Here is a 21368-nt window from a genome sequence, read left to right as displayed (position 1 = left end):
GGGTTCGGGACGTTATACAGGACTACACAGAAAGAATGTATTTAATTATTCAAAAATACAAATTGATAAAAAATGGGGACGTTTTGGATGAGAGTTTGGAGCAAATTAACCAGTGCAATTATTCGGAAAATGGAATGGAGGATATACAAATAAAAGTGGATAAATATGAAGATTTGATCGTGAAGAAACAAGGTGATCTAAAGAAGTTTTCTTTAAATAGTTTGGATGAGCTGCCTGAATTTGTGCTACAGGAGATTGTCCCTCAAATGGAAAAGATTCACAAGCTTAATGTTTCCCAAGAGTTCTCTTTTTGGACTGATGGAATATACGGCAGTAATTTTTGGATTTCTGGACATAAGGAATTACTAGGAAATATTGTGATTGACTTTTTAAAAGGAGCAACGAAGGAAAGACAGAGATTAATGCACCAAAAAAAATGGCAAGAGACAATAGTATTATTTTTGAAACAAGGTTTTTTTAAAATATTAATAGACAAAAATATTTGTGTCCCCGAAAGGGACCGAAAGAATTATATGGTTATATGGTTATAGAAGCTATAAGGGAGATATTCTCTGAATTGGATTGGATTTTTACGTTTTAGCTGGTTTTAAATATTTTAGGATTAATTTGTTCTACTGATTTATATATTTTATTATTGTTTATTGTTAATTTTTTGAAGGATTTGGTTATGTAAGGAGGAAGTCAGAGCTAGAGAGGGAGAATTGGTATAATAGTTTTGGTGAAAAAAAATTTTTTTTTAGCATATGTTTGTTTTATTTTTAACTATACCTTGTGTTTGTTCCGGGAAGCCAGGGGGGGAGGGGGAGGGGGTTTGTGAAGGGAAAGGGGTTGGGGGGAAAGGGGGAAAAAAATTTTTGTAAAACTTTTTGAATAAAAAAAAAAAAAAAAAAAGTAAGGCAACCTGAATATTAATTTCAATTGCTTTAAAGAAATATGCAAATGGATCTGACCGAGGATATATTACACTGGAGGTACTGGTTTATTATAACGGTATGTGGGAATCAGTGGTAGGATTCAGTGGATTCGGGTCAGTTCAGGTGAACCGATAGTTAACTTTCTGGCTGGCCCCATCCCTCCCTGCCCCACCTCTTTCAAGAGTCCCCATGTGCGCCATTTTGGCTCCCAGCTAAGTGCAGAGAGGCCTCCTAGGACAAAAATTGGGCCTGGAGGTGTGGTGCAGCCTCCCCCCACCCGCATAGCCTGTTTTCACTACCAGGAGGCTGCAGGGAGGCCTACTAGGCCCAAAATGGGGCATGGGGAATGGCACATTCCCCCTGCAGCCCGTTTTTGCTCCCAGGGCAATGCAGAAGGCCGAGTGCTGCCTGTCACACCCCCTGGCCACGTCCACCATGGCCACGCCCACCCAGCCAGTCATTAGGGCAGAAAACCAGTTGTTAAATTATTTGAATCCCACCACTGGTGGGAATGATCTTGGAAGATAGGAGGAAGAGTCCAGACAAAAATGTAATCAATATAATTTGAGTGAAGGAGGAAGGGTGGTGAAAGTCTCACAGAAGGGACCCTCCCTAGTTTTTGGGAGAGCAGAAGTGAGGGATGGTAGGGATACTTTCAGACTTGCAAGTAACCTTACAACAAAGATACAGCTAGTCCAATGGTTGTGCTTCTGGTTTGGATTACCTTGCAAGGCTAGCAATTTTAGATTTTAGACCCTTCCATTAGGCAAAATGAGGTGGCCAGCTCAGATCATGGATTCCAGGGACAGCAGAAATGATTCCCATTGTTACTAGGAAGGCCCTCTGAATGAACAGGCAGCCAAGGAAGCAGCCAACTCGAACCACACACTCCAGCATGTACTATGTTCCTTGCTTAAATGGTGCAACATTAGCACCATTGTACTGCAATGGACAAAATGGGCAAGAGAAAGCAACAACGACAAGACTGCAGTTGGTAACAGTGCAGGTGACAGTATTACACTCAGATGCAATTACCAGGCTAGTCAGCTTTTACACATGGAATTGAGAACTTGGGAGATGCCATCTTGCCCTTCTCTTGAGGAAGCAAATGTCTTGGCTTCAACACTACATTTGGCTGACAAAAAAAGGATTCCAAGGAAAAAGCCAAAAGTCCTGCTTCCTCCAAGGATTTCAAAGCATGTGTTAGAGCAGGGGTCTCCAACCTTGGCAACTTTAAGCCTGGCGGACTTCAACTCCCAGAATTCCCCAGCCAGAATTCCCAGAATTCCCCAACTGGCTGGGGAATTCTGGGAGTTGAAGTCCGCCAGGTTTAAAGTTGCCAAGGTTGGAGACTCCTGTGTTAGAATACAGGTAGTCCTCAATTTACGTCCACAATTGAGCCCAAAATTTATGTTGCTAAGTGAAACATTTGTGAAGTGAATTCTGCCTTATTTTATGGCTTTTCTTGCCACAATTGTTAAGTGAATCACTGCAGTTGGTAAATTAGTAACATGGTTAAGTGAATCCAGCTTCTCCACTAACTGTTTGTCAGTTTCAGAAGGTCACAAAAGGGGATCACATGACCCCCAGACATTGCAACCATCATAAATATGAGTCAGTTGCCAAGCATCTGAATTTTGATCACGTGACCGTAGGGATGCTGCGATGGTCATAAGTGTGAAAAATGGTCATAACTCCCTTTTTTCAGTGACATTGTAACTTTGAACGATCACGATAAATGAACTGTTGTAAGTCAAGGACTATCTGTAAAACAAGTTGATACTGATATACACCACCAAAAGGGATCAAAGTGGAATACTGTGATAGAAGTGTTTGATTCAACTTCTTGAAGGTAGCAAACGGAATTTGGGAAAATGGATAACCCTGAAATGTTTGAAATGGATGAGCCAATAACCCAGTAATCGACTGCTGTGACTATTGTGAAAATATCTCAGGTATCTTAAGAGTTTTTCAGATGAAAAGCTATGTATCCTTTGCTGTCATGTGTGGGCTGATTGTTGTTCTTGCTGGACTGGGCCATTCCTGTCAACCAAGGAGTATTCAAGTCTACATTTGCAGCTCCATAAATAGACCATAGATAGTTCAGCATAGACCTGAAGAAACAGCCTCCACCCTCATACTTTATAGCTACCAGATTAAAAATATTTTAGCTATCTAGTGGTGTGGTGTCTAGATAAGTATCTAGAGCAGTGGTGGCATAGTGGTTAGAAAGCAGTACTGCAGGCTACTTCTGCTGACTACTAGCTGCCAGCAGTTCGAGTCTCACCAGGCTCAAGGTTGACTCAGCCTTCCATCTTTCCGAGGTGGGTAAAATGAGGACCCAGATTGTTGGGGGGCAATATGCTAACTCTGTAAACCTCCATAAACCTACAATACCACTGTGAAGTGGTATGTAAGTTCTAGTGCTAGCGCTCAACTCACTGACAGGCTGATTGACACGGTAAACTGCTTGAAGATGTAGTCAACCATATCCCACACCGCACAGCCTTCAACACTCTGAGAGCGAAGAAGTTCTTTAATAAAGCACAGAACAGCTTTCCTCACCTGTCAAAGAATGAAAGAAAATGATGAGGTAGATGAGGATGGTAATGATTACATTTGAATGCTGCAGAATCTTTATAGGACCCCATAAGTAGTCTTTGTAAATTTTTGCCAAATGATGAGTTTATTAGCCATGCTAGAGAAGATAATGGCAGCAGTCTTTTGAGAAAGGTGCATTATTTGCGTTGAACCAGCTCACAATGCAAATCAAGATAGTTAGGGCTGAATACTTCTGCAAAGTAATTCCCCTCCCCTGGAGAAATAATAGGACACTAGCTCAGAATACAGGGACGCAGTGGCTCAATGGCTAAGATGTTGGCAGTTCAGCAGTTTGAATCCCTAATGCTGTGTAACCAGGTGAGCTTCCATTCCTTGTCCCAGCTTCTGTCAACCTAGCAGTTTGAAAGCACGTAAAAAATGCAAGTAGAAAAATAGGGACCACCTTTTGTGGGAAGGCAACAGCATTCCATGCCCCTTTGCCGTTTAGTCATGCCAGCCACATGACCATGGAGACATCTTTGGACAGCACTGGCTCTTCAGCTTTGAAATGGAGATGAGCACCGCCCCCTAGAGTCAGGAACTACTAGTACATATGTGCGAGGGGAACCTTTACCTTTACCTTTTTTAGCTCAGAAGACTGCTAGAATGCCTCTTTCGGAGCAAGGGGACATACTTTTTTTGATGGTCCACACTTAGAAAAGGAGGCAGAACTTAGACAAAAGAAATCAGTAGGACCTGAACATTTTAATGTTCTGAGAGTGGGGTTGCCTGTCTTTAAATTTGATGTAGAAATAAATAAACTCTAATTTGGCAACAAAAGTTAGAATTACAGCTAAAAGTTTGAAGAATTCAAAAAATTCTGGGGGCATAGTGGGTACTTGGGCAGGTAGGATAAATTTTACACGTGCACACATACACACAGAGAATGTGTGTTTATTTTGTATTCAAAATACAAACTAGAAAATTGACAAAAATCTAAATGCAATAAAAAAATCCCATGCACAATTAAACAAGACTATGTGTAAACTTAATGCAGCATTCCTAATGTAATCTATTTATTCCTAATGTAATCTATTTAGTCTTTATCAATACAGGCAATGCTTTTTTAGCAATCCTGATTGGGACTGGTAATTCAGTCATTTAGCAAAGCTAAATCATGAATTTATAATCTTATTTTCGCTTTCTTTTACTTTACAGACCTGCAAAGATTGTAAAATGAGAGTACTAGTTGCAAAGTTACTTTCTCACCCATTGTCTGAAATGCACATGGTTGCTAAATGAGACAATCACTAAACAAGGACTACCAATCACCAAGCAGGTGCTACTTCACAAAGTACATAGTAAATTCTGGGATTTTCTTCCAGAAAGAATACCATCTAAAGAAAATTTTCTGAATTACCCTGCCATGAATTGGTGCAATTTTCTATAGGTTTTGGTCTGAACTTGTTTGGTTTTTCATTGGTTTCTACTATTTTACCATTTCACTATGGTCATCCAAAAGGCATTTCACAGCTTCCACAACTGGACGTTTTCTGTTTCTTGCTTCGTATACTGAAAATAACCAAAGATTCACCATGAATTTAAATGGGATTTTACCAGGAACAATTTGACTTCCAGTTGTGTAAATCACAGTGGCAACAAAAGGCTCTCAACACACAAACATTTAATTGTTTGGAAACAAAGGAAGCTTGAAGGTGCTTATGTTTAGTTTGGTTACTTCCTGGTTAAAGTATAATGTGCAGAGATATTTTGTTCTGTAACATCTGAGTTATTGATTGCATTCCTTGGTGAATCTCGGTCAGTGTGAAATCCAATTTTTTTTACTACCGGTTCTGTGGCCATGGCTTGGTGGGCGTGGTGTGGCTTGGAGGGCGTGGCTTGGTGGGCATGGCAGGGGAAGGATACTGCAAAATCCCCATTCCCTCCCGACTCCAGGGGCCAGCCAGAGGTGGTATTTGCCGGTTCTCTGAACTACTCAAAATTTCTGCTACCCGTTCTGTGAACTGCTCAAAATTTTCACTATCGGTTCTCAAGAACCTGTCAGAACCTGTTAGATTTCACCCCTGATCTCGGTATGGTGATGGTTTAATAACAAAATAACTAAATTCTCATATCCATCCACTCTTTTTGAATTGGGGAGTTGGCCTTTAAGATGTAACTGAATTATATAGTTCACAGCATCCCTCCTCATTGTTTACATTGGCAGGAGCTCCTGGGAACAATATAGCAGTAATTGCAGGGCCAGTGATTGTGCATAAAGTAAAGGGCGTAAATGTGATGCATTCTCTTTTTGGTATCTAAGAGCTTCTTTGGAGAGTAGTACTTGCTACTTACTCACATCATGGCTCACAATCATTTTTAAATTATTTAAGAATCCAACACGAATATCTTCTGCAGCATCTTTCATCTGACTCTGCAAGAAGTCTTGTGCATCAACAGGACAGCAGGAGACTGAAAAATGAGAAAGAGGGATAGAGATAAAAATGAGAAAGAGAAAAGAAAGAGAAAGATATTTAAGGAATGCAAATTTTTCTGTTCTTGAATTCATAAGTGAAAGATGACAGATGATAAATAGATAATAGATGAGATAGGTAGGTAGGTAGATAGTAGATCGATCGATCGATTGATAGATATAGATGGATGGATGGATAGATAGATAGATAGATAGATAGATAGATAGATAGATAGATAGATAGATAGATAGATAGATAGATAGATAGATAGATAGATGATAGGCAGGCAGGTAGGCAGGGAGACAGACACATGATAGACAGAGACAGATGCATATACACACACAATTCTTCAAATCAGTCTTTTGAACAAATTGTAGTCAAAATTGCATTATCCAGGCATCAGGAGAACAAAAAAAGTCTCTAAATTATTGGTGGTGGAGGGAGGAGAGAGGAGGGGAAAGGAGGGGAGGTGAAGAAAATAAATGCTTGAAGTAGCACAATGAAGACAGAATATACTCTATAACTGTGGAACCACTGGGGCTCTTGGTGAAAACTAACTAATAATTGAATGGGAGAAATGATTTTGTTGTTTCTCTGTGTCATATAATGTATGTGGGTATGTGGGTATATGCACAATTTTTTAAAATCTATTTTTTGGTCATGTTTATGTAGTGTATATTGAAGGTGGTGAGCTGTATGCAATGAAAATTCATTTTAATGTATGCAGGTTAGGATACATTCAAAGTGGCAATAAAGTTATTCTAAGGAGTGGCATATCCTGGAACAGGGCATGGCTGACAGAAACCTTGAACAAGAGCATTCTATGCCACAACATAAACTATAACATCTTGATGGGTATGTCCTACACACGAAATCGATTCCTTACTGTCTGTGTAGCTAGGTGAAGTATGGCACTTTGATGAAAACCAAGAAAAAAAAATAGTTGTAGAAATTATTTCTATAGTTTTGATCCTTACCAAGGTGACCAAAAGCATCCATAAGCATAGAGCGATGATCCTTGCAGATCTCTTGATGTTCATAACAAGACTATTAAAAAAAGGACAAAGAAGTCTTTACTTTTTTAATTTGGTTCCCAAATACTATATTAGTTTGGACAACGTTCAGAATTCAATTTATAATCTGATTTATTGGGGTCCTGAAGATTTATGTAACTGGTAGAGCTTGAAATCAAATCCATTTCTTGGTTCTCTCTCTCTCTCTCTCCCCCTCCCTCCCTCCCTCCCTCCCTCTCTGCAGTAGTAAAGTTGTGCAAAACATTCACGCACTTGGAAAGAAGTTATTTATTTAAATTAAATTTATTTATTTGATCTAAAACATTTATATAGCCACTCATCTTATACCAAACTCTGGGCATCAAGAATTAAAACAACATAAAAAACATATTACATTGTGCCTCTGCAGGTGAGATTGGTTCCCACCCTCTTGGCCTTAAAACCTGATTCTGCCAATTGACCTGGGGTCCCAATGAGGACGTCCCATACTACAGGTGGTTAATGGGTTAAAAGAAAACTGCACCTCCACCACGTTGTAGATCTGTTCCTTCTTTGGTTACCTTTTTTATTTTAAAGTTAATATTTATCATTTTAATACTTTATATAGTTTTTATCTTATTGTAAGACACCTAATGTCACTTGATGGTGAGATGAGTAGCATATAAGTGTAATAACTAAAACTATTAAAATCATAAATATTAAAAAAAAGCCTGGCACCAAGTCAAACTTCTGCCAAGCCATCACTTCATCTTATCCGGGGCTTTGGGGAGAAAGTCAAGACTTCACTGCCTTTTGGAAGCCTAGGAGAGTAAAGGCATATTTTTCTCTCCATCCATTGCTTAAAAATCAAATATCACACTTAAATAAGCAATGTATTGTATTTTCCATTGGGGGTGGCTGCATAGGTGAAATGTTCTAATCAGGCTAGCGGTCTGATTTCAACACATCACCAAACAACATACTACTCACCAGATCACACATAGCGGATTCCCCTTCTGAATCCTGCCTTCCCATAGTGGTCATTTGGATACTGGGTTTCCAATCCTGTCGTGAAAACATCTGGGGTTTCTTTTGTAGTGGACTATCGAGTGGTAGAACCTAGAACAGAGCAAGACATATGAATAGAAAAAACATTATTGTTGTTATATATTTTCTGTTGTGGGCCCTCTATTCACTTTAGGGTCTTAGAATTCTTGATTAAATCATTTCAATATCAAAACTGAACTAAGAGGGCTTGGAGGTATCCACTCGATGAAAAGCTAGCTTGCCATTTAGCTGAACATTTCTGAAAGGCTCATGGAAAATTCATTCAATCACACAGGAGCCACTTTACATGGAACACCAGCTATTTGGTTTGGCTTTTTTTGATGTTGAGATCATAATTTGCTGCATGAAAGGTCAGCCACATGGCTTGGATCTCTGTTGGCGGGGCATTACAATCGGTATCTCCTTATTCCCCCCCTTAAAATGTTCTTGTTCTTTTCTTACCTGCTTGAATACAAAGTCACAAAGGGCCTGGAATATCTTCTTCGGTATGGGGGGTTTACACTCTTCACAGACATCCAAAAAAAGGTTAAGCCTCTAAAAACAGGAAGCCATATCTATTAGGCAAGGTACATTGGAGCAATCATGCATAGCTTCACCATTAAAGTAAAATTAATAGCATCATCTGGTGCACCAGCTGTGCTCTTTCCTAGATGGGGGGCCCTTCAGAGAGTTACTCATACCCTGGTCACCTCACAGCTGGAAGTGCTTACTTTGGCTATGTAGAAAGAGTCAAGAACTCTGCTGTCCATGAGGACTTTGGGAATGTTCCGTATAATTTCATCTTGCTGCTCTATACGACGAACCAGCACCCCTAGCATTGGCCATTGGGCTTTCACGGATGCCTCCTTCACCTGCAGAAAAGCAAACAGATGCCCTCATCATGAATCTTAAGAAGAACTTCACAGTGAGAGCTGTTGCTTTAAGATCTGGGAAAGCACAGTCAGGCTGGTTTTTCAAGAGGCAACTGGACTTTCTTTGCTTAAACTGTCTACTGTTGTAAGGGGCGTGCATAAGTGCACCCGCGTGCCTACCGTCCTTGTCCTAATATTCCTTTTTTACTTACTCTTTTCATGTATCCAAATTACGTTTATACTTTTACCTGTTATCTTATATATGATTGACAATTAAATAAATAAATAAATAAATAAATAAATAAAACTCCCAGAATTTGCTGGCTGAGGAATTCTGGGAGTTGAAGTCCACAAGTCTTAAAGTTGCCAAGGTTGGAGACCCCTGATCTGGAGGACTGGGAATCTCCACAGACATTTAGCTCACAATCAGGCTGCCACTTTATACACATTTCAGATTATGCTAAAATACCCGTTGTGGTTTTTACAGCCTATCCATGGAGAGGAAGCTGAGTCTGCAAAAAAAAAAGGGTCAGAAATGTTCCCAGTCCATCCTCTTCCTTGCATGTGTTCAGAACAACAGAAATACGATCTCCCTTTATTTTCAATTTTTGATTGTGATATTGCCATGCACTCATTTGTGACTTGGCTACCCTGATGGTTTATTTATTTATTTATTTATTTATTTTGTCACAACAATATATGTAGGTATCATACAAAAAGATTATATAGTATATAAACATATATGAGTAAATATAAGGAGGTATAAGCATATATATATATAGGAAGAAGAAAAGAAAAACAATAGGACGGGAACGGTAGGCACATTTGTGCGCTTATGCACGCCCCTTATCAATGGTCTTGATAGTCACAACCTGCTCTCTGATTGGCAAGCATCCCAGATTCAGACCCCAAAAAATCAGGTGCTCCCTGGAGTTACAAATGCTAATAATGAACAGGCATGAAAAAAACAACAATGTATGGGGTGGAAGAATATTTTCCTCTTCCTTTTGATGCCTCAAATTCATGTTTCCTTTTTGTAACCATGAGTCCCTTTTGCTATAATCCAGTATGATGACCCAGTCTTAACAATTTAAGGACGCATTTAGAAGTTAGGGTAAATAATTGCTTATGTCAGTGTTTCTCAACCTTGGCCCCTTGAAGATGTGTGGACTTCAACTCCCAGAATTCCCCAGTGAGCATCTTCAGGGGGCCAAGATTGAGAAACACCGGTCTAGGTAAAAATGTATTTTTCTGGTTCTCATTTTTCCCTCTGCTTGCTTTTCTGGGTTTTGTTTTTTCCTCTCCCTGTTTTCTTCTTCCCACCATTTTTTTTTAATATTATAGTAATATAGATAAAAAGTGCAACACTTAGCTTATGTCATCTCAAGGACAGAGGATAATATTTCATTTAAATATCTTGCATAAAGTTATCCCAAGACTGATAACAGACCAATTGATCTATAATTGATAGGATTACCCTCATTAAAAAAAAAAGAACTAAAGATAAATTAGCCAGATCCTTACTTTTGTTTCCTCATCGTTCATCCAATCACTAACCAGACACTGATAGATGGGAATGACAGGAGCACAGAGTTGGGCCTCAGCCTCTCTGGGGAATGAGCACATTTTCCAATTTTTATAGTAAAAGTTTATGGCAGTGCAGAAACTTTCCATAACTGTGAATGAAACAGAAAGAAGCAAAATGCCTGAGAGGTGATTTTCCTGGAATAATCTACTTGTGTTGTTCATTCATAGTAGGATAACCAGGGAAATGCATTTATTTATTCATTAATTCATTAAATGTATATACTGCCCCTCTCACCAGTAAGGCAACAAAATCATTATATTAGTTATAATTCCCAATATTTCCAACCTAGTTATATTAAATGTCTCTGCTAAATTATTCACTATTTGCATTCTCTTGCAGCAAGATTCTTTTTCTCCAGTTTCTTTATTCTGATTTGCATCTTATCTTTTGATCTTTGTCACTTTGATTTCCATGTACAGAAATTAAATGTTTTGTTTTGTTTTTCTTATAAGTGGTTGGGCTGAGAGGCAACCTGCTGGCATGCACCTAAAATAGCAGAGGACCTCTTCAATGCTGGCATTTATTTTTACTTTGTAAAATAAAAATAAAAATAATAAAATAATGCCCCCAGACCAGCACGAGATTGTGCAAACCAGGAGAAAAAGGAATGGTTGTTTAGACCCGAATCAGTCTGAAAATCTACCCGATTGAATGTTTTTGTTGAAACTAATAAAATCTTAAATTAATAGAGACTAGATTATCAAGCAGAAATTCACACACTTTGGATACGTGGTACAAGCTGATGAAAGACTAGAACAAATGTCTATGCTTGTCAAGGTTGAGGGCAGAAAAAGAACAGGAAGCTAACAGCTGGATAGATGGATGAGATCCGGGATATAACTGAAATGTCTTTAAAAGAGAGCCAGATTGACACTGGAGGGCAAGTCCAGATGGAAGGCATTTTTCCATACATTTACCAGGAGTTAAGTGAGAGGGGTAACAGATTCCCGAGTTGGAAGGGACATTATAGGTCATCTAGTCCAACCCCCCGCTCAAGCAGGAGACCCTACACCATTTCTGACAAATGGCAGTCCAATCTTTTCTTGCAAGTCTCCAGTGATGAAGCTCCCATGGCTTCCGAAGGCAACTTCTGTTTCATTGGTTGATTGCTTTTACTGTCAGAAAGTTCCTCCTCATTTCTAGGTTGAATCTCTCCTTGGTCAGTTTTCATCTATTATTCCTTGTCTGCCCTTCAGGTGCTTTGGAAAACAGCTTGACCCACTCGTCTCTGTGGCAGCCCCTCAAATATTGGATCACTGCTATCATGTCTCCCCTGGTCCTTCCCTTCACTAGACTAGCCATGCCCAGTTCCTGTAACCGTTCTTCATATGTTTTAGTCTCCAGTCTCCTAATCATCCTGGTTGCACTTTTTCTAGTGTCTCAACATCTTTTTTATAGTGTGGTGACCAAAACTGGATGCAGTACTCTAGGTGTGGTCTTACTAAGGCTTTATAGAGTGGTATTAGTACCTCACTTGATCTTGATTGTATCCCTCTGTTAATGCAATTTAGGATTGCCTTGGCTTTTTTAGCTGCCGCTGCACACTGCTGGTTCATATTTAGGTGATTGTCCACTAAGACTCCAAGATCCCTCTCACAGTCACTGCTATTAAGCCTGGTTTCACCCAATTTATATGTGCATTTTTGGTTTTTGGTTTTTTTAATATGCCTGCATAAATCTTGGCTCCTAACAGACTCTCTTCTAGATTATTTTCCTTAGGTTCTGCAGATTCTACTTCTGCTACTCAAAAGTGTGAAAGAGTTCCTGGATGGAAAGTCGGGTTAATTATTTTTTATTAACTATTACCTGTTGGAGTGAATAGATTAATGTGGAGAATTAACACTAATGGTGGACTCCAAAGCTGATAGGATATTGACCTTAACCTTTAGGAAAGAATGGATTATCTTGACTAAATGAAAAAAGGAGAACATTTTCTGACTTACCATAACACACTGATTCCTTCATATGGCTTATCATGGGCATCCTTAGAATCATTCTTATATACACAAAAGTTAAAGACAAAAATGGGATACACTTAAGTGCTGCAGGAATAAAAAAAAAGCATACATATGTCTGTTAGATAATAAAGAGTGAAGCAACCATGAAAAATGTGAGGCAGGCCTCTCCTTGTTCCAGTTAACTATATCCAACTAGTTGCCCATTCAAAGGCATTTGCTAATTGATTCAACCAACTACGAGGCCACATAAATACAATATATTTTAAACTGCTATATCGTTCCATGGCTTTTTATTTATTTATTTATTTTGTCACAACAATATATGTAGGAATCATACAAAAGATTATATAGTATATAAACATATATGGGTAAATATAAGGAGGTATAAGCATATATATAGGAAGAAGAAAAGAAAAACAATAGGACAGGAACGGTAGGCACGTTTGTGCGCTTATGCACGCCCCTTATGGTCCTCTTAGGAATGGGGTGAGGTCAATAGTAGAAAGTTTTTGGATAAAGCTTTTAGGATTATGGGAAGAGACCACAGAGTCAGGTAAAGTGTTCCAAGCACTGATGATTCTGTTACAGAAGTCATATTTTCTGCAATCTAGATTAAAGCGGTTGACATTAAGTTTAAATCTATTAGTTGCTCTAGTAATATTGCAATTAAAGCTGAAGTAGTCTTTAACTGGAAGGACATTACAATAGATGATTCTGTGAGTTAAGCTTAGGTCTTGTCGAAGGCGACGGATTTCCAAGTTTTCTAAGCCTAGGATTTCAAGTCTGGTGGGATGGGGTATTCTATTGTTTTCAGAGGAATGGAGAACTCTTCTTGTAAAATATTTCTGGACACGTTCAATTGTATTGATGTCAGAGATGTGGTGAGGGTTCCAAACAGGCGAGCTGTATTCTAGAATTGGTCTAGCAAATGTTTTATATGCTCTGGTTAATAGTGTGGTGTTTTTGGAAAAGAAACTACGCAGGTGACAGGGAGAGGAGCAGCAGCAGCAGCAGCAGCAATCTTGCCAGTTTGAAATAGAAGAAAGGAGCTGAAAGGCTCAATGTCACATTGCCTAGAGCCCATCATCACACCTGATGATGCCCTTGATGCCCTCAAATGTTGCTACCTAGCATCCCTTTTTAAAAAAAATTAACTAATTACTTGGAAATATTGGGAATCCATGCTTTTAAAATAATGATTGTAAGAAAAAAGGCTAGAGGAAATAATAAAAGACTACAGAGAAATTAGAAAAACCATCTAAAAATTAAACAGAGTGTAGAACCATGATGACAAGCCTCTGGCATGCGTGCCACAGGTGGCATGTGGAGCCATATCTGTGGGCACACGAGTGCTGCCTTAACTCGGCTCCAGCGAGCATGTGTGTGCTGGTCAGCTAATTTTTGGGCCTTCCAGGCCCACCGGAAGTCAAGAAATGGATCATTTCCTGCCTCCAGAGGGCCTCCAGTGGGGTGGGGAAGGCCATTTTTGCCCTCCCCAGGCTCCAAGAAAGCCTCTGGAGCCTGGAGAAAGCAAAAAACAGGCCTTCTGGGCACACCGGTAACCTTTTTGCAGTTGCATGCCAAAAGTGGGGGGACCATGGGGGGGTTGCATGTGCATGTGTGGGGCGCGGGGGGCATTGAATTATGGATGTGGGCACACACGCATGAGACACACACACAACGCGCTCCCCCCACTTTGGCACGTGACAGCAAAAAGGTTAGCCATCACTGGTCTTGAATGACAAAGATCACTGGAAGAATCTCTCTACATTGTATATTGAATGTCAATGTTTGTCTATATACATGTAGATACTATTTAGTCAAAATAATTTTAACTTCAATTCTCTTATTGCCTAAATCAGTGTTTCTCAACCCTGTGGTCCACGGACTGTCGGGGAGCCACAATGTCATGACAGGGAGTCCGCGAAGGCTTAAAGAAATGTTTTGATTTAAATCTTGAGTTAAGACTTGGAGGTACATGTCCACAAAAGAATTTAAAAGGGGCCTGGGGTGAAGAAAAGGTTGAGAACCACTGGCCTAAATGTGGAGCAACCATCTGTTTTATATCATTCTAAATTTACCAAAGTCTCTTTTTGGGGGGAAGGTTTAGGTGAAATTTCAATGTTTTATTGAAATGTGGCTCATTCTTAGGTTGTACCTCGTAGGATTTGGTTCAGATCATTCCTTGGGACCAGTTTGCAAAGCATATTAGATCACTAATTCTCCAGTCTTACAGAGAAAGGCTCAGTTCCTGCTTGAAACAAAACACCCAACAGTGAAGGAAGAACTGCCAGAGAATGCTATACCATAGTGAGATGCCAGGTTTCCCAGAGTGGTCAGTACCATGTGGTGTGGGAGCATCCCAGTCTTCATATTCCTTTGAAGCTCATACATGACATCATTGAAATGAGAGTTGGCCAGAGCTAGAAGGATCATGCTGGCTTGGGCACTGATTTTCAGAGGCACTTCCTACAAAGGCAGGGGGGAAAAATAGTAATTACTGTCAGCCACTTAGCTCTTTGAGACCATTAAAATGAGGTTAGCTCTCAATAAATAAGGAGGGGATATTTTAACATGAACTAGATAGAATTGTGTTCTAACACTGGAGGCTTTTAAGAAGAGAATGGACAACCTTTTATCTAAAATGGTATAGGGTCTCCTGCTTGAGCAGGAAGTTGGAGTAGATGACCTCCAAGGTCCCTTCCAACTTTGTTATTCTGTTACAAGTAGTCCTTGACTTCTGGCAGTTCATTTCGTGACCATTTGAAGATACAACAGCATGGAAAAAAGTGACTAATCACCATTTTTCATACTTATGACTGTTATAAGATTACCATGGTCACATGACCCAAATTCAGATGCTTGGCAACTGATCATATTTATAATATTACAACTATATTACTTCCTTTACTACTTCAGTGATTCACTTAACAACATTGGCAAAGAAGTTCGTAAAATGGGGCAAAACTCAATTAACAAATGTCTCATTTAGCAACAGAAATTTTTGGCCCAATTATGGTCGTGAGTCAAGGATTACCTGAATTCTATTAATTGGAAGCAGAGGTGAAATGCTCCCGATTTGGACTGGATCCAGTAACGATGGCGATGGGTGGTTCAGAGAACTGGTAGCAAAAATCCCTGCCCCCACTCCCAGCCCATGCCCACCCAATGCCCAGTCGCCCAGTTCCCTGCTTGCCACTTCTTTTTAAAAATGCTTTTAAAAGGTAAAAAAAGAGGCTTGGATGATCACAGCTGAGTGCGCGATCGTCAGAGCCTTTGTTTTTACTTTTAAAAGCATTTTTTAAAAACCTATTTCACCGAATAGCTTGTAAAAATATGCTTTTAAAAGTAAAAAAAAGATCGCGTGCCACAGCTGATCACCCACCTACCTCCCGCACGCTGTTCTACTTACCCCATGCCTCCTTTTGGTGTGCACTGGGTGCGCGTGCACACACGCACCTTGCATTTGGTGCGTGGTGCACTGTGCATGCACAGCCAGCGAACCGGTAGTAAACCGGTTCAGATTTTACCGCTGGTTGGAAGAAAAGAAGAAGCTAAACATAGAACTGCCATTTTCAATGGCAATCTCTTACCCTTTCTATGGTCTAAGAGGAAGCTTCTTGCACAGCATGGACATTTTTAGCAACGAGGTCAGTCCAAGAGTGCTGAAAACAGTTTTCCAGATAAAGTGTGCTATAAGGCCTTTGACTCACCATGGTGTTGGTTTTATGCAACAGGCCCTACCTCATTTACCATCTCCTGGGCCAAAATATTGATGGCCAACTTGACATTAAGTTTCCCAGCCATCTTGCTGATGTCTTGAGCGGCTTGCTCAGCATTCTGCAGGCATTCCAAATAGGAGTAGATGTAATCATAAATCTCTGAAAGGTAACAAAGACTTTGGAGTGTCACCCTTGAAGAGGGTCTGATTTGCCCATAACAAAGATCCATAATAACAGTGTTACTATTAAAGCTGTTAGACAATTTATATTATTAGAATTATGATTCACTTCAGAACATGTTGAACTGACACAGAGATGCAATTTATAATATGATGTTTCTGTAAGTTCACTGGAGCCAATATTTCTTCACTAAGCCTTCTTTTTCTAACTTGGCATCTTGATACATTTTCATAGCCTTCTGGAATATTTAAACTGGCCTTCAGGTCAACATATCCAAAAAGTTTCATATTGAGGAAGGTTGATTTAAAACATTGATATTTTTGCCTTTTACTGTAAAGTTTATATTGGAAGAACCCACATATCCCAAGATTCTATTTGTATTGCATTAAACGACTTAGAGGAGGGAATAGAAGGGGAATTTACCAAATTTGCAGATGATACTAAGCTGGCAGGACTAACTAACACCCTGGAAGATAGGGTCAAGATCCAGATGGATCTTGACAGACTTGAACACTGGGCCCTATCTAACAAAAGGAAATTTAGGCAAGAAGAACCAAAAGTACACATACAGACTGGGTGAAACCAGGCTTAATAGCAGTAACTGTGAGAGGGATCTTGGAGTTTTAGTGGGCAACCAGCTAAATATGAGCCAGAGTGTGCAGCAGCAGCAAAAAAGCCAATGCAATCCTAAATTGCATTAACACATCAAGATCAAGTCAAGATTGAATACAATATGTTGCATTAACAGATCACGATTGAATACAATCAAGATCAAGTAATACACTCTATAAAGCCTTAGTAAGACCACACCTAGAGTACTGCATCCAGTTTTGGTCACCACACTATAAAAAAGATGTTGAGGCTCTAGAAAAAGTGCAGAGAAGAGCAACCAGGATGATTAGAGGACTGGTCACTAAAATTTATGAAGAACGGTTACAGGAACTGGTATGGCTAGTCTAGTGAAGAGAAGGACCAGGGGAGACATGACAGCAGTGTTCCCATATTTGAGGGGCTGCCACAGAGAGGAAGGGGGTCAAGCTATTTTCCAAAGCACCTGTAGGCCAGACAAGGAATAATGGATGGAAACTGAACAAGGAGAGATTTAACCTGGAAATAAAGAGAAATTTTCTGACAGTGAGAGCAATCAACCAATGGAACAGCTTTGCCTTCGGAAGTTGTGGGAGCTTCATCACTTGAAACTTTCAAGAAGAGATTGGACTACCATTTGTCAGAAATGGTGTAGGGTCTCCTGCTTGGGCAGAGGGGTTGGACTAGATCAGAGGTCTCCAACCTTGGCCACTTTAAGACTTGTGGACTTCAACTCCCAGAGTTCCTCAGCCAGCTTTGCTGACAAGGCCCCTTCCAACTCTGTTAATCTGTAATCTGTAACCCAATTACTGGTTGTAACATTGCCATGAAAACTCCTCCCATTGTGTACTTGCCTTGAAATATTTTTTACATTTCAAGTAAGCCTGCACTGTGATGTCACACAGTGAACATTTTGCCATTTCATAAACCATCAACTAAAACCAGACCTTTTATTGATTGGTGGTAAATTTGTTGGCGTGGAAATTAATTTGCATGGGTCTAAGCATCTTATATTGGCTATTTATTGGGATTTTATGTCCCCAATGAAGACAAAATATTGTTTATAAGGGGCTTATGGAGAGACTAGTGAACTTAAATCAACATTGGTGTATGATGGGAGATTGGAATGGAGTAATCTCCACACAAATAGGCCAGTGGTGGGTTTCAACATTTTTTACTACCGGTTCTGTGAGTGTGGCTTGGTGAGTGTGGCATGGCTTGGTGGGTGTGGCTTGGTGGGCATGGCAGGGGAAGGATACTGTAAAATCCCCATTTCCTCCCAATCAGCTGGGACTTGAAAGGCAGAGAATAGATGGGGATCGGGCTAGTCAGAATTTTTACTACTGGTTCTCTGAACTACTCAAAATTTCCACTACCAGTTCTCCAGAACTGGTCAGAACCTGCTGAAACCCACTTCTAAAATAGACTGAAGTTTAGAAAAAAGTATTAAAATTATACAAGGTAAATTACATTTTTAAAAAAGTAAATGACCAGTTTAGGGCTTGTCAAAATATGGAGACAGAAGAATGGCAATTCAAGAGTGTGTGTATATATATATATATGTATGCCTATATGTTTATATATATATGTATGCCTATATGTTTATATATATATGTATGCCTATATATGTTTTCTGAGGTTTTCGCGGGTGTTTGTATGTAGGTCTTTGGTTATTCGGGTTTTCTCCCGCGTAAAATATATGTATCTGAAAGACATAGACATGAGTTAGTTTTCTGTTAGAAAGTTAGAATTTGGAAGCTACCATACTCTTTACCCACAACCCACCAGAGGGGAGGCACATACTGACTTATCCTTAGAATGCAATTCTTACCTTCTAGTTTTAATGTTGGGTTCACAAAGAAGCTTACAAATATAAATTATTTAGGATTCTCTGCTTAGTTCCCAGTAAGGCTAGATTGGCGTTTTCTTTCCTTTTTATTATATGATAAAATCAGTGGTGGGATTCAGCCGGTTCAAGCCGGTTCAGGCCAGTTTAGGCGAACTGTTAGTTAAATTGCTGCCTAGCTCTGCCCTGCCCCTCCCTGCCCCTTCCAGGAGTCTCCACTCACCCCATTTTGGCTCCCAGGTAAGTGCAGGAAGGCCTCCTACACCCAAGACGGGGCATGGGTATGTGTGCAAAACAAACAGATTTGGTGCAGACTTTGTATATTCCATCACAATATGACACATACTTTCCATTAACCACACATCGATTCAAATCCCCTAAGATAAACTCAATAGATATCTGATCTGATTCAGCAAAACATCAGTTATTTTCTCCCTTGTTTACAGTGTCTTTGAAAATTATTCCTTTTCTCCTTTCGTTTCTTTAGAACGTTGAGTTTTTATGTCTTAAAAATATTTGCAATACCAGGTTAGGTACTGACTGGGGATTGAAGGATTCCCGGGCGACACCTTTATAATAATTAAAAGTCCTTATTTTGGAAGGAGTTGAATACAGTATTTTTAAAGGAAAACATATTTGTCTGAAGTGTCCTATAATAGTTTTATATTAATATGGTTCTTCAACATGAGCTGAAAGGAGATACCTCATCCTTGAGTATTTAACAGCTAATTTCTGTGGTCCTGGAAAAATGAGGTTTTGTTTTATTCTATGTCAGGGGTCTTCAACCTTGGCAACTTTAAGACTTGTGGACTTCAACCCCCAGAATTCCTCAGCCAGCAAAGCTGGCTAAGAAATTCTGGGAGTTGAAGTCCACAAGTCTTAAAGTTCCCAAAGTTTAAGACCCCTGTTCTATGTCTCCCACTAAAAAAGTCCTGTCATTTCTTTGTCCCACTTACCTTTCCTTATCTTTAAATCGAAAGGTGGATCGATTATGAGCATTGCCAATAAACCTGCTCATTTCACTGGTCTGAAGTGCTGTTAAATTAATTAGAAGTGGACTGTCTCTCTAGTAGCTTTAATAAACCACTCCTGTGCATTGCTCCTTGAAAGTAAATGTTGCTGAGCTCAGTGGGGCTTACTCCAAAGTAAATATACCCAAGATTTCAGCTTAAGTTTTTTTTAAAAAAACAATCCAGCAGTTGTCTTATTGTGATGTGGGTGATGGTGTCATCCTTTATTAAAGCTCCTTACACTGGCCAATGAGCAGACTTCAGCCAGTTTGGGATTGTTGACAGTGTCAAGGAAGAGTGATCCTAACCTGATGCCCTTCACATGAGCTAGACCAGTGATGGCTAACCTTTTCTGGACCGAGTGCCCAAAGCTCGCTTGCATGCTAATGTGCATGCATGCGGCCAAACCCCCAAAATGCAATGTGTGCCATGGATCCTGTACATGCACCCCACCCCTGCACATGTGCACATGTCCCCCACACGTGCCCTTCCCCCCCATGCATGTGGTGTGCTCCCCCTGCACACACCCTGCCCCTACCACATGCACGGCAGAGACCCGAAGACCAGCTGGCCTGTGGGAGGTGCAAGCACATGTGCAGTAGGGATGAACTGGGGCAATGGCTCCCGTGCCTTTAGAGAGGACGCTATCCTGGAGCTAGACTGTAGCTTGCTTGTTTGCTTGTTTTATTTATTTTTATTTATAGGCTGCCTGACTCCAAATGACTCTGGGCAGCTTACAACAAGAAACCAAACAATATGTATACTTTCCTTCCAATGACAATATCTTATTCTGCTTGACCACTCCTACAAAAGCATCTCACTAACCACTATCAGAGATAGAAACCTGGAAAGCATTGAATGTCATCTAATCCCTCAAGGTATATTATACACACGATTGGAAAATTACACCTTCAATACTTGTGATTGAACAAAGTTTGCTTTGAATTTTTACTGTAGTCTTTCTCCATATCACCCACTTCATTTTTCAAAATACATGTTTCTCACTTATCCAAACATTCACAGGTTTGACTCAGATTGTAAAACAGCCCAAATTAAATTTTAGATCTTGGAACCCATTCTCAGCTCAAGCATACAAGATTTTGTTGTTGTTCTTGTGATACCCAGTATTATTAGATTCAGAGCCTAAGATCAGTAAAGTTCCAACCAAGGACCCAAGAATTATTAAGGTAGCATTTGAGAATATAGGCAGTTCCAATCATCATCTTCTTCATCATCATTATCTTGAATGCTTGCCTAAATAAACAGAAAACTTCTGGATTCTTCTCTGGTGGCAAATGCTTGAGCTGAGAATGATGATGATGATGATGAAAATGGATCAGCCAAATGATTTAAGTGCCCGCCAGTTCTGACTGAAGAATTTTTATAGGGGTCTTTTCATCTGCCTTCCACTATCACTGTTCAAATTAAATTATTACATTTCAACATCACGTTGCTGTTTTAATTGGCAAAGGCCAACATGATCTAATTTAAACACTATGAAATTTTTGTCATTTCTGGTCACTGGTCAATGAATAAATAATAAGACCTTTTAGAAGCCAAGGATTGTAAATTTAATAACATCCATGTTCTGATACTCTCTGAATCCTAAAAAATG

The 21368-nt window shown here is 39.7% G+C and overlaps 1 protein-coding gene across 1 annotated transcript in view; it reads right to left on the bottom strand.

Moving 5' to 3' along the window:
• The window catches only part of LOC131187944 (maestro heat-like repeat-containing protein family member 2B), a 68531-nt gene extending 59703 nt beyond the window's left edge, over positions 1-8828 (bottom strand). The window contains exons 1-7 of the mRNA XM_058162779.1: positions 8721-8828; positions 8452-8544; positions 7933-8061; positions 6928-6997; positions 5832-5948; positions 4975-5048; positions 3378-3500 (exon numbers count right to left, since the gene is read on the bottom strand). Of these exons, the coding sequence (XP_058018762.1) occupies positions 3378-3500; positions 4975-5048; positions 5832-5948; positions 6928-6997; positions 7933-8061; positions 8452-8544; positions 8721-8828 (714 nt within the window). The remainder of the gene's footprint in view (positions 1-3377; positions 3501-4974; positions 5049-5831; positions 5949-6927; positions 6998-7932; positions 8062-8451; positions 8545-8720) is intronic.
• Between the last annotated feature and the right edge of the window lie 12540 nt (positions 8829-21368).

The sequence above is a fragment of the Ahaetulla prasina genome, chromosome 1, assembly GCF_028640845.1.
Source record: "Ahaetulla prasina isolate Xishuangbanna chromosome 1, ASM2864084v1, whole genome shotgun sequence".
Lineage (NCBI taxonomy): Eukaryota > Metazoa > Chordata > Lepidosauria > Squamata > Colubridae > Ahaetulla > Ahaetulla prasina.
The sequence above is the reverse complement of the archived record's forward strand: the minus strand, read 5'-3'. Positions and strand labels throughout refer to the sequence as shown.